A 14,152-nucleotide genomic window follows, 5' to 3' on the forward strand; every position below is an offset into this window, starting at 1 on the left:
GCATATAATAGAACAACAGAATAGAACAGCATATAATAGAACAACAGAATAGAACAGCATATAATAGAACAACAGAATAGAACAGCATAGAATAGAACAACAGAATAGAACAGTGTAGAATAGAACAACAGAACAGAACAGCGTAGAATAGAACAACAGAATAGAACAGCATATACTAGAACAACAGAATAGAACAGCGCAGAATAGAACAACAGAACAGAACAGCGTAGAATAGAACAACAGAACAGAACAGCGTAGAATAGAACAACAAAACAGAACAGCGTAGAATAGAACAACAGAATAGAATAGCGTATAATAGAACAACAGAATAGAACAGCGTAGAATAGATCAACAGAATAGAACAGCATAGAATAGAACAACAGAATAGAACAGCGTAGAATAGAACAACAGAATAGAACAGCGTAGAATAGAACAACAGAACAGAACAGCATATAATAGAACAACAAAATAGAACAGCATATAATAGAACAACAAAATAGAACAGCATATAATAGAACAACAGAATAGAACAGCATATAATAGAACAACAGAATAGAACAGCGCAGAATAGAACAACAGAACAGAACAGCGTAGAATAGAACAACAGAACAGAACAGCGTAGAATAGAACAACAAAACAGAACAGCGTAGAATAGAACAACAGAATAGAATAGCGTATAATAGAACAACAGAATAGAACAGCGTAGAATAGAACAACAGAACAGAACAGCATAGAATAGAACAACAGAATAGAACAGCATAGAATAGAACAACAGAATAGAACAGCGTAGAATAGAACAACAGAACAGAACAGCGTAGAATAGAACAACAGAATAGAACAGTGTAGAATAGAACAACAGAATAGAACAGTGTAGAATAGAACAACAGAATAGAACAGCATAGAATAGAACAACAGAATAGAACAGCGTAGAATAGAACAACAGAACAGAACAGTGTAGAATAGAACAACAGAATAGAACAGCATATACTAGAACAACAGAACAGAACAGTGTAGAATAGAACAACAGAACAGAACAGCGTAGAATAGAACAACAGAATAGAACAGTGTAGAATAGAACAACAGAACAGAACAGCGTAGAATAGAACAACAGAATAGAACAGTGTAGAATAGAACAACAGAATAGAACAGCATAGAATAGAACAACAGAATAGAACAGTGTAGAATAGAACAACAGAATAGAACAGCATATACTAGAACAACAGAATAGAACAGCGCAGAATAGAACAACAGAATAGAACAGTGTAGAATAGAACAACAGAATAGAACAGCATATACTAGAACAACAGAATAGAACAGCATATACTAGAACAACAGAATAGAACAGCGCAGAATAGAACAACAGAACAGAACAGCGTAGAATAGAACAACAGAATAGAACAGTGTAGAATAGAACAACAGAATAGAACAGCATAGAATAGAACAACAGAATAGAACAGTGTAGAATAGAACAACAGAACAGAACAGCGTAGAATAGAACAACAGAATAGAACAGCATATACTAGAACAACAGAATAGAACAGCGCAGAATAGAACAACAGAACAGAACAGCGTAGAATAGAACAACAGAACAGAACAGCGTAGAATAGAACAACATAATAGAATAACATATAATAGAACAACAGAATAGAACAGTGTAGAATAGAACAACAGAATAGAACAATGTAGAATAAAATAGCATAGAATAGAATAACACTAATAATTGTGTGTATGTTAATGTGAATTTGTTGCATTCTCTTTGAAACTCACAGGTGCGTTACTTCTGCAATCGTCTTTTCTGATGGTGGTCCTGATGGCGACTCTCTTACAGGTCTTACCATCCTCTTTACCTACACACACACACACACACACACACACACACACACACACACACACACACACACACAAAACAATGTGACTTATAAATAAACACAAGTATGCACACATTTACTAGGGTTTATACATGAAATGGCCTTTGCAACCCATTTTACTTTGTAATCAATGTGACTTATTTCATTGTGACAAGTGAAATCAGATATTCAACCAGAAATATTTTTAGGACATGACTTGAGTTTATCCATTGGATAAGTGGCTTGTGAAAAGTGGGCATTCCATTCCATTGCAGTGACATCAGCCGGAAGGAAAGTTGTGTCAGAGGCGGATTACAAATGATAAAAGATTACAAAAATCAAACTTTTTTGAAATAAATAAAATGTATAAAAATTTTAAATATAATAAAGTCCACTAATGAATAGTGTACAGTTAGACAAGGAATGTGTATAATAAAAACTAAATAGTAAATTTTAAATTCATGTTAAATGTAAAGTATTGTTCCATGGAATGTAGTCAGCTGAGCTCTGTATTAACAACTAAACCTGGTAGGGTTTAATCTTTGTAAACATGTCTGTAATAATGAGCCAAGCATGCAAACACACACACACACACACACACACACACACACACACACACACATAAACACAGTAGGCTCAGTGACTATTATTGCTGCACTATGGAGGCTCCACTTGATTGACAAGTTAGTTACCATGGTGACGTTTGACATTGATCAAACGGCACCACAGAGAACTGAACTTTTCACCCATATCTAATTAAATAGTGTGTCTAACAATACTTGATTCAAAAGCATTAAACTCTTTAGAGGGCAGTGTACGTGTGTTATCAATTTCCTTATTTGCTTTGGCACAGTGATTCTGGAGGTGCAGGTCAAACGGAGGACAGGTTCTGAACAATTATAAGGGGTTTCAACAGGAAATAAATCAAGACTTCACAGCTGTGTGTCTGAGATTGTGGGAGGACCAGCTGATGAGTGTGTGTGGAATGCAGTGGCAGTGTTATAAGGATGGTTGTCAGTGATATAATAGTTCACTTAAAAATGAAAATTCTGTTATTATTTACACACCCTCATGACATTCTAAACTAGGGCTGCAACTAACGATTATTTTGATAATCGATTAATCTAACGATTATTAGAACGATTATTCGACTATTCGGAGATTATTGCAACAATTAATCATTAGCTCTTAACCGATTATTCATATTTAGACTTGCTTTAAGAGAATGTGTCTTAAATATAAGTGTATTTTGTATATAAGTGTTTTTTTTTTCACTTGGTTATACTTCTGCGAGTGCAGTAAAGACAAAATATACTTCTATTCAAGATCTATTCTCTAAAAGCAAGACTAAATATCTTATATGCTGCTTCTTGTGTGAATGCATCTTTTTTAAAGGATTTTTAGATATTTTAAAATATTTGTATTTTTAATATTATATTGAACATTCTCAGATAACAATTTTTTCTTCTGCAGTATAGCTGCTAAAGTAAATGTATGTTGTTTTAAAGGAGTTTTAGATATTTATATTGGAAAACAAGCCAAAACAAAAACAAATCAAAAATGTATTTTGTTGCAGTGTATAATGGGGCAAAGACTACCCTCTCTCACCTTTTTGTTCACTTCAATCCAAGATTTTCTCCCCTTTTCTCCTCAATTTGGAATGCCCAATTCCCAATGCGCTCTAAGTCCTCGTGGTGGCGTAGTGACTCGCCTCAATCCGGGTGGCAGAGGATGAATCTCAGTTGCCTCCGCATCTGAGACATCAATCCGGGCATTTTATCACGTGGCTTGTTGAGCACATTACCGCGTATACCTAGTGTGTGTGGAGGCTTCACGCTATTCTCCGCAGCGTCCACGCACAACTCACCACGTGCCCCACCGAAAGCAAGAACCACATTATAGCAATCACAAGGAGCTTAACCTAACGTGACTCAGCTGGGCCAATTGGTTGCTTAGGAAGTCTGACTGGAGTCACTCAGCATGCCCTGGATTCGAACTTGCGACTCCAGGTGTGGTAGTCAGTGTTTTTACTTGCTGAGCTACCCAGGCCCCCCACTTCAATCCATCTTTAACTCACAAAAAAACCCATCTCTTATTAATAAAGCTGCGTATTGCCAATTTTCTTTACAATAAGAAATACACAATGACATATATTATGATTCAATATGTCGCGAGCCATCACGTTATAATCTAGCTGCATTAAGTGGGCGTGCTAGAGGGATGAGCATCCCGCGATAGAGTGTGCATCAGCCGGATGCAGTTTCAGTCTCTCCCCCTTAGATCGGGACAGTCGCGCAACTCAAAGAAGAGGTGCTGTTCCAATAATAAAAACTTAAAGTTGGAATGTTTGATTAAAGTATCATGTATTTATATTGCCCTATCTTCAAAGTTTTCTGATATCATATGATAGCTTTCCGTGAAGAACAGACCAAAATTTAGGTCGTTATTTGCTCAAAATCTTGCCCTCCACTACAGCTCTCAAATTTCCTTCACCAATCTGCCTATTTAAACTAGCCCACCACATACAGTTATGGTATACGTCAGAACCAATAGCATTTAGGCCTTTGTACACCACATACAACTTTTGCCATGATTTCTTTCCGCGATCAACATTTTGAATTAGTTCTTCTTCTCATGCATCATAGGCGGAGGACGAACCAGCTCAAAGGTGCGTTGAGCCACGTACAGTACCGGGGTAAAATTGCTTGTTGATTAGCTCCACCTATTGTAAAGGCGTGAATGTGCTAACGGCGAACATCCGCATTGCTTTCTATGGGAAAGGGCCATTCGTCTGCGATTCACCTCTCATAATCGCGCTGCCTATGGTGTGCAAAGGCCTTCTGACCCAAAACCCAAAGCGGCATGTCTAAAGGCCAGTACGTTTCCCGTACAGTGCGCCTAACGCAAATTCACACATCAGCACAGGAATGCGAGGACTGTTCACATCTATTAGCATCATCTGCACATTCGCCTGAGATTGACTGCTAGTAGAGCATGACAAAGCAGTCATAGTGTACATGCGGCAAACACATCAGTATGGGCTCGCCATACGGATGTAAAACAAAGTATACCCTATTCTTAAGGGGCCGTTTAGACCAAACATGTACTTGCACTAAAAAAGCTGGACGCAACGTGATGCATATTGACCGGTTTCAGTCACGAGACTGTAGGCCTTATTTGTGACCACCGGTGGGGGAAGCAATGGCGGTGAATGGAAAAACACCAGTGAAAAGATAGAGATTTGCTTTTGATCCAAATCTCAGGAATAAACCTGCTCTGTGAATATGACTGTGGTGTGAAAAGTTTATGCTTCATAATCTTATGATATGTTATTTATTGACTTACAGTATACACATTAAATATATACTGTATATTGACACTACAGTGCTTTTTTCTTATTTCAATGTAATAAAATAATGAAATGCAGATTATATGATCAGGCTCCTCCTTAACCTTCATTTAAGAACTCCAATATAGTCTGTTTTTCATTTGAAGTTATTTTACGGCTTCAGAAGACTTACAGTGCATGAGCTGTCTGGACAGCCTTTACTGTGCTTATTGTGTCATTGCATGGCAAAGAGCTTTGTGAAGATTCTTCACAAATCTCTCCTTTTGTGTCACATTAAAACAATGACAGCAAATGGGCTTTAAACAACATGAGGGTGAGTAAAGAATGACAGAATTTTCACGATTCCTGTAATGGTTCTTTAGTGCAGTGATAAAGTGAGAGTTAGGGTGTGCATGTATATCTGAGTGAGTGAACATCAGTGTCAGGAAAAAAAAAAACATTTAGTAGAACAGAGACAGTGTTTATAGGACAAATGTTAATGTCTCGCTCACTTAATCAATCAATTCACTCAGACCGAGTGAAAATAATGGCAAAGAAATAAGTGTAAAATACTTTATCCTAAACACACACAATGCAATGAGAGACAGATGAGTATAAGTCAGTAGATGAGTGGGTACCTGTATCACAGTTAGTACTAGCAGTGGGTGTAACTGGACTAACGGAAAAAGGCAACAAACCGAGTCCAGCACCTGAGAAACACACAGGGGCAGTTCACAAACTCACAAGTAATCCAGAGGTCAGAAACTCAGTCGCTTAAACATGGTGCTTTGCTCGTAAAAGCTTCCAGCACGCAGCGCAAACCAGCCAGCGCAAACGCAAGAGCCCCAAAACCAATGCAAACACATACACACACACACACACACACACATGTGCCCATATATGCCCTCATGCATACAAAAGATGCCCTGTTCCACCATTTACACACACACAAAAAATACATACCGACTAAGGCACATGCTGGACATGTGGAGCTTCTTCCTCAAAATCACCTGTGTATCTCTCTAGCATGCCATGCCAATACAATTAAGACTGTTAAATCTTATCAGAGAAAATACATTCATGCAATATCTTCCAACTCGCTTGCTTTGCAATGTGTGGTTTATATGCAAACAAAATGAAAAGCTGCACTTAAAAATGTATGAATTTCATTGCATCTTAGCCATATTTGCAATTACTTTTAAAACAGATGGTTAAAGGAATATTCCAGGTTCAATGCAAGTTAAACTCACTTGACAGCATTTGTGGCATAATGTTGATTACCACGAAAAATAACACTATGTAACACAATTTTTGTTCCTGGGTATTAAGTGTTATTTCCTAATTGCTTATGCCTCAGAAGTATAGATAATGGCTATTATTCCCCACAAACTTTGCTTTTGTGACCAGGACAATGATATTTTGAAATGTACCTATTTCCAATGAAAAAACGGGCAAATTTGTGCCTTTTCGTTCACATAAAGTCAGAAAAAAACAACATATGAATCCAAATTAACATGTAGTTATACTAAAGTAATACAAAAATGACTACAAAAGATTTAGAAGTGAGTAGTTTTTCGAGATTTACGATTATACTGTAAATCACTTTCACGAATCAGCCCCCAAATGTAGTCTCCCATCATGTTCTCGTTATACTGTCCTTGGTAGTGCCGTTCAAAGTCCAGTATATCCTGATGGAAGTGCTCGCCGAGTACACTCTCAAGTTCTCCTTGAATTTATCAAGATGAGCATCAAGGATATGGACTTTGAGGGACGTCCTACAGCCCATTGTGCCATAGTTCTTCACCAGAGTCTCAACCAGCTCCACATAGTTTTTGGCCTTGTAATTGCCCAGGAAGCCCCGAACCACTGCGACAAAGCTGTTCCAAGCCGCTTTCTTACTAGTGAGCTTCTTGGGGAATTCATTGCACTCCAGGATCTTCTTTATATGTGGTCCGACGAAGACACCGGTTTTGACCTTTGCCTCAGACAGCTTAGGGAAGAAGTCTTGAAGGTACTTGAAGGCTGCCGACTCCTCAACTAGAGCTCTGACAAATTGTTTCATAAGGCCCAATTTGATGTGCAGTGGTGGCATCAGCAACTTCCGGGGGTCCGCCAGTGGCTCCCACTTTACGTTGTTCCTCCCCACAGAGAACTCGGTCTGCTGTGGCCAGTCCCACCTGTGGTAGTGCACCTTGGTGTCCCTGCTGTCCCAAAGGCAAAGATAGCAGGGAAACTTGGTAAAACCGCCTTGGAGACCCATCAGGAATGCCACCATTTTGAAGTCTCCTATGACATCCCAGCCGTAGGCATCCAGCAAGGTCTTGATGCTGTTGTAATCCTCTTTGAGGTGCACCAAGTGAGCCAGGGGAAGAGATGGGTACTTGTTACCATTATGGAGCAGCATGGCTTTGAGGCTCCTGGATGAGCTCTCAATGAAGAGGTGCCACTCATTCTGGTTACAGGCGATTCTGATTGCCTCGAACAGACTCACATTGTGGCAGAAACAGAGCCCATCTTGATGGGTGAAGAAGCTGGAAAAAGGTTGGTGATGCTTCCTCTGATCTGCGACTTGAACACTTTCAACCAACAAGTTCCACTGCTTGAGCCTAGATGTCAAAAGCTCAGCATTGGACTTGGTGAGACTAAGATCTCTAATCAAGTCGTTGAGGTCTTTTTGGTTGGGGTAGTATGGGTTTCTCTCCTCAGCTCCACCTCTGAAATCCCTCAAAGTCCATATCCTTTATGCTCATCTTGATAAATTCAAGGAGAACATGGGAGTGTACTCGAAGGAGCAAGGCGAGCACTTCCATCAGGATATACTGGACTTTGAATGCCGCTACCAAGGACAGTATAACGAGAACATGATGGGAGACTACATTTGGGGGCTGATTCGTGAAAGTGATTTACAGTATCATCGTAAATCTCGAAAAATACTCACTTCTAAATCTTTTGTAGTCATTTTTGTATTACTTTAGTATAAATACATGTTAATTTGGATTCATATGTTGTTTTTTCTGACTTTATGTGAACGAAAAGACACAAATTTGCCCGTTTTCTCATTGGAAATAGGTACATTTCAAAGTATCACTGTCCTGGTAACAAAAGCAAAGTTTATATAAAAGTAAAATTCTCAGTTGCAATGAGCTACTTACAATGGAAGTCAGTGGCGGTTCTAGGTTGTATGGCGTCCTGGGTGAACTGCATAATTAGTTTAGTGAATCGGGGACTAAACCAGTTCAGACAACGTGTGCAAACAACCGGCACTTTTTTCATTCTTAGTGAATTCCCCCTGTGTATTTTAGCATTAAAGAACAAGCCCCATTCACCTCCACTGTAAGTGCCGTACTGTGATTTTTGCTTTTTAAATATAAATGAGGGAAAAGTCAAAATTATTTTCTGTGATATCAACATTTTCCCTCAAATGCTGTCGATTGAACTTAACTTGTAGCCTGTTAAACCCAGAATGTTCCTTTAAATTACTTTTAACTCAATGTGATTTTTAGTGGATGAATTAAGTCAGTTTCCCTCTAGTTCACACAGGTGTCCTTGCAGAGCAACCACAGGTGTAGTTCAGCGCATTCACTATGCACATGTTCAACTAACATTTTACAACCAAAAAGTGTCACAAATACTTGTATGTCTATGTTTTGAACAGTATATCCCATTTTTGTCTCATTTCAAACCTAACAAACTGCTTTTGGTGAAATGTTTTGCTTGAAATGTTGTCTTGTTCTATATTTCTTTAAAATAAATTGCACTTGGTTTAATATTTTTCTAATGCAATGACATTCATACTTTCTTTAAATTGCCTTAAGAGTCCAAATCCTTTTTGAGACCACTGTACCGATTCGGATGGCTTTACTAATGTATTTGTTGTCACCCAGCGTGTGTGAAAGACATTTGTCTAAACCTGTTTGTACACCAAGCATCAAGCTTTGACAAGAGACATTTAAACCACAAAAACACCAATCCCATAGCACAAAATCCAGCCTATACCACAGATTACACACACAGTAAAGACAGACAGAAAGTTCAAAATGCCCAGACACAGGTGATAGAGAGGGGAATGCTAAAGAAATCTGATGTTTTGTCAATAAATAATAAAAAATATATATATATGGTGAAATCCATACATTTTTTTTTTTTTTTTTTTTTTAGGATTATAGCATTTACAACCAAAGGGAATAACTGAATTTGGGAATTAAAGGGATAGTTCACCCAAAAATAAAAACTGTTAGGGTTAGGTTAGGGTTAACACTAATCACTTAGTCACTTTCATGTGTTCCAAACTTGTATGCGTTTCATTTTTTTGTGGAACATATAAGGAGATGTTAGGCAAAATGACACCTCAGCCTCAGTCACCATTCACTTTCATTGTTTGGAAAAAAAAAATGCACTGAAAGTGAATGGTGACTGAGATAAACACTGCATAACATTTCCTTTTGTGTTCCACAGAACAAATTCGTACGGGTTTGGAACAACCTGAGGGTGAATAAATAATGACAGAATTTTCATTTTTCAGGTGAACTGTCCCTTTAAGAATAAAGGAAATTGAAACAGGCAGATTGCAAAAGAAAAGAATGAAAGAGGCCCGTAGTAAGTTTTTATTTCCTGGACAACAGCGAGCATCTAACAACAGTCACGACCAGCAGCTAATAAAGCCCAGCACTGCCCCTCCATCATGCTGTTCCAAACAGCTCCCAGCATTCCCAGAAAGCCCACCAATCAGCCCCGGACACACGCTACTTACACGTCTTACAGCAACCGTCCACATACGTCTGAACGACACCTCCATTCTGAAACACAGAGCACACAGGTTACCAGAAAAAACCACAAAGTGATACAGGAAGAGGCAGAAGACGAGCATCACTTTGAGTCAGACCTGAATACACTCAGTGTCATTGAATGGAGGGCAGACGACTCCAGAGGCCAGAACTACTGCTCCTATTGCAGTCTCCATACAGTCAAACCGCGTGCAGTTAGCCACCCACGAGCTACCTGCCTAGAATCGCGCAAAAAAAAAAACATAGTCACGTTAATTCAGTTACACACTAGATTTTCTTCTGTCAAGTACTTGGTCATTGCAACTCTTGTTTGTGATCTTGCACAGTTACAACCTGTATACTGTATATTTGTACTTTTTTTGTTTATCGTAAATTATGCGTACTGCAATGTTTGGACCATACACCAACGTTTTTCACTCATCATTATACTTGTGTAAATGATGAAGTGACAATAAAGTGATATGATTTTGATTTGATATGATGTGTGAAAATACATTAAAGTTGAAACAATGTTGATTTATGTTTGAATGTGTGCATGTGCATGTGAAGATTACCATAAAAACTTCTGTAGTGCCATTTTCACTGGGATAAGAACACGAGATGTTTTTGCAGGAGCCACAGCACACGTGAGGATCAGAGGAAGGAACGTAAACCTGGTGCTACAGTAACAAAACAGAAATATATTGTAGAATAAAAGAATCCTTTAGCACTCATTAAAAAAAGACAGTCAAACCAGGTCTTCGGACATTAAAAGCCGTCATGAAACATATTTCAGTTTATATAACATGCATGTATCAGAACACCTTTTAATACTGTACATTTGGGTGATTCCACACTGTTACAAATCAGCTTGGAAAATTACATTTGAGTTTAATTCAAAAGTACAGATTTTTGAGCATTTATCCTTCGTAAATTTCTTAACTAAATATTATTATATTTTTTTATATCAAGCAAATAAAAATAAAAACATACCAATTTGCATAACCTCCGTAAACAGTACATTCTATATCTAACATTTAATCTCTGAGTTTTTTTAATAATTTTTTTTTATTATTATTTATTACGTTAGCCCTGAACCGCATGGTGAGGTGTCGCAGTGCCTTCCCCCAAGTAACCACATTAGGGGTGTGCAGCAAAGCCAGTATCTGTATCTGTTACTATGACAAATGATCTGTAACTGTATCTGTATTCGGCTAGAACCTGATGTGGGCGTGGTTTAACCCGGAAGTGTGTCAAAACTAATTTTAAAATGTAACTCTTACATTTAGGCTATAGCTTCTGTATATAAAGTATGCCTCAGTTAGGCCTATTTAAATATTATTATTATTATCATTATTAATATAATAATATTTATTATTATAATTCTAATTATATTTTTAGTATTATTATTAAATTATATTATTGATATTTTCTTTATTTTTTTCTCACCAGATGAAGCTGAATATATAGGCTACATAAACTGTGGAATATGTTGTTAACTGTGGTTTCTCCTGGTATTTCGGACGTTAATATCTGCTGAATTTATATCTTGCAGCTTTATGTCTGTGCAGTGTGTAAGTAACAATATTATTCTGAAGGCATGAGGTGTCAAGCAATTGTAAAATGTCAAGCACACATTTTGCAGCGAATATTAAATACAAATACAAATATTAAAAGAAATTTGTGTTCACATATTTTTTTGGAGGAATTAATTAGTTAAATTACATGTGCAGAATTAGTGAAATTACATTGCAAGATCGAGCCTATATACAGTATACACCGATCAACCACAACATTAAAACCACCTGTCTAATATTGTGTATGTCCCCCTCGTGCCGCCAAAACAGCGCCAACCCGCATCTCAGAATAACATTCTGAAATTATATTCTTCTCACCGCAATTGTACAGAGTGGTTATCCTGTTAACGTGCACCCCCTTGTTTTGAGCACAAGCCTAAAAGGACATACTCAAAATACAATGGATGTTGTTCATCCCCACATTGTATTACAGGCATAATTTTGGTCTCTTTGGAAATGAGACACTTGGGAGTTTGTTGTTAAAAAGTACAAATCAGTAAAAGTCATGAAAATTTGTTTTTATAAAAGCTCACATTTATTGTAAAGTGATCAGCTTTTTTTTTTTTTTCATAAATATTTATATAAAATAATATATGACATTGACCTTGTCTTGTGGATTCCAATCATATAATGAGGCAGAAAACAGATTATTGGCAGGTGAAGATGATAGGTGTCGTGTGATTTCATGTTTTCCCTCCATGTTTATGTGTCTTGTTTTCATTGGTTGATTATCTTGTTATCTTGTTTAGAGTTCTGTTTGTTCATTGGTTTGTTCTCCCATGTCCATGTATTTATACCCTCATGTTTTCCATTGTCCTTTGTCAAGTATTGAATGTTAATGTATTGTTGTCAGTTCTTTGTTCTAGCCAAGTCATGTTTATGTTTTGTTTCATAGTCTACCAAGTCATGTAAAGTTATGTTAAGTCAAGTTCATGTTTTGTTCACGTATAGAGTTAGGGTTTTTGGATTTCACATTTGGAAATAAACTGCACTTGGGTTCGCACTTCATCATCGTCTCTTCGTCTGCCTGTTGCCAACTACGTTACAGAAGGTGTACAGCTCTTCTGCAATTACAGCTACAGAACTGTCAATAACCATATACAAATACCAAAGACTGCATGGAAATAATAGGCAAACCATATATTTTTGTAATCTTCTATTTATTTACAATAAGTCTCAGCAGTCAACTGATTCATTTTATGCTTGATACGTAATTTATCCTACTATGGTATGGGATGGGGAAGTCCTTGTCATGTGGGCACTGAGGTTTGCATGATGTCATAACGGGCTGGTTTGAGTATTTCTGTAACTGCTGATCTCCTGGGATTTTCACACACAACAGTCTCTAGAATTTACTCCGAATGGTGCCAAAAACAAAAAACATCCAGTGAGCGGCAGTTCTGTGGATGGAAATACCTTGTTGATGAGAGAGGTCAACAGAGAATGGCCAACCTGGTTCGAACTGACAAAGTCTACGGTAACTCAGATAACCACTCTGTACAATTGTGTTGAGAAGAATGCTATTCCGAGATGCGGGTTGTTTTTTTGTTTTTTGTATTCCTCCGTGTGCAGGAATATTCTGAATAGATTTACACTCTATGAAGTATTTAAACCTCTATGGAGCAATTTAAATTTTTTGGAACAAAGGATTAACCAGATAATTACATAATGTGGATATAAATGTGGTCAACTTCCAGTCGAGCTCCACAATAAAAATCATCTCTTCTTTGGTCAGGAATTAAACATAGCGCTCAGGTTGGTTTTATAAATCCTTACGTGTAAATTGTGTGAAACATTTGTTGTTAATGTGATCAAACATTTCAAAAAGACATTTCAAGAAGCGGAAAATGTGTATGATATAGTTAATACTCTTTACAAGCTTAGATTTCTAAGATGCGCACAATTAATGGAGACTGCAAATGGAGTCAAGAATGCAGCCATCCGATCTGAACTTGAAATCATACCATGTGCATTTTCATTCATAAGGTTTACACTGTAGTAATATTGGCTTCAGAGACTCATCATTGCTTTGTAATTTTCTATATGTTTATTTAAAATATCACTTAATACCTGTGCTCGTTGGATGATCGGTCTTCCGAATATTTTTTGATGAATTCATTATTCGTTTTGAAGTCATTATTCGTGGCTTTCCGAATAAGGTATTCAGCTTCAGGCACATCCCTAAACCACATGTCTTACAAATTTTTTTCCTCAGGCAAAAATATATTTATTTAAAAAAAAAAAAGAAAAAAAAAGAAATGTCTCTGAAAAATTATTTTCTCTCTGAATATATATATTTTTTTTCTCTCCAAAATTTAAAAACATAAAAAATTATCATGTGTTGCCTATTTAGGAAAAGACAGAGAGAGAAAAACAATCTGAGAGAAAAAAAATAATTCAGAGAGAAAATGTTTTTTTTTTTTTTTTTTTTGTTTTTCACATTGCGGTTCAGGGCTTCCATAATTTATAAATAATCAAGATTTAACAAATGCTGTGAATTTCAGATTTGTTGTTAAACAGCTTTTTTTCTCTGTAATTTTTTTTTCTCTCTGAAATTTTTTTTCTCTCTTAAAAAAAAAAAAAAAAAATAAATTATAATGTGTTGCCTCTTTAGGAAAAGACAGAGAGAGAAAATCT

At 37.0% G+C, this 14,152-nt stretch overlaps 1 protein-coding gene across 1 annotated transcript in view; it reads right to left on the reverse strand.

Annotated features, from left to right (window-relative positions):
• otogl (otogelin-like) overlaps positions 1 to 14,152 on the reverse strand; it is a 97,146-nt gene that overhangs the window by 6,937 nt on the left and 76,057 nt on the right. Inside the window, exons 53-56 of the mRNA XM_051723978.1 lie at positions 10,514 to 10,618; positions 10,058 to 10,177; positions 9,926 to 9,971; positions 1,768 to 1,847 (exon numbers count right to left, since the gene is read on the reverse strand). Of these exons, the coding sequence (XP_051579938.1) occupies positions 1,768 to 1,847; positions 9,926 to 9,971; positions 10,058 to 10,177; positions 10,514 to 10,618 (351 nt within the window). The remainder of the gene's footprint in view (positions 1 to 1,767; positions 1,848 to 9,925; positions 9,972 to 10,057; positions 10,178 to 10,513; positions 10,619 to 14,152) is intronic.

Source organism: Myxocyprinus asiaticus, chromosome 18, assembly GCF_019703515.2.
Source record: "Myxocyprinus asiaticus isolate MX2 ecotype Aquarium Trade chromosome 18, UBuf_Myxa_2, whole genome shotgun sequence".
Lineage (NCBI taxonomy): Eukaryota > Metazoa > Chordata > Actinopteri > Cypriniformes > Catostomidae > Myxocyprinus > Myxocyprinus asiaticus.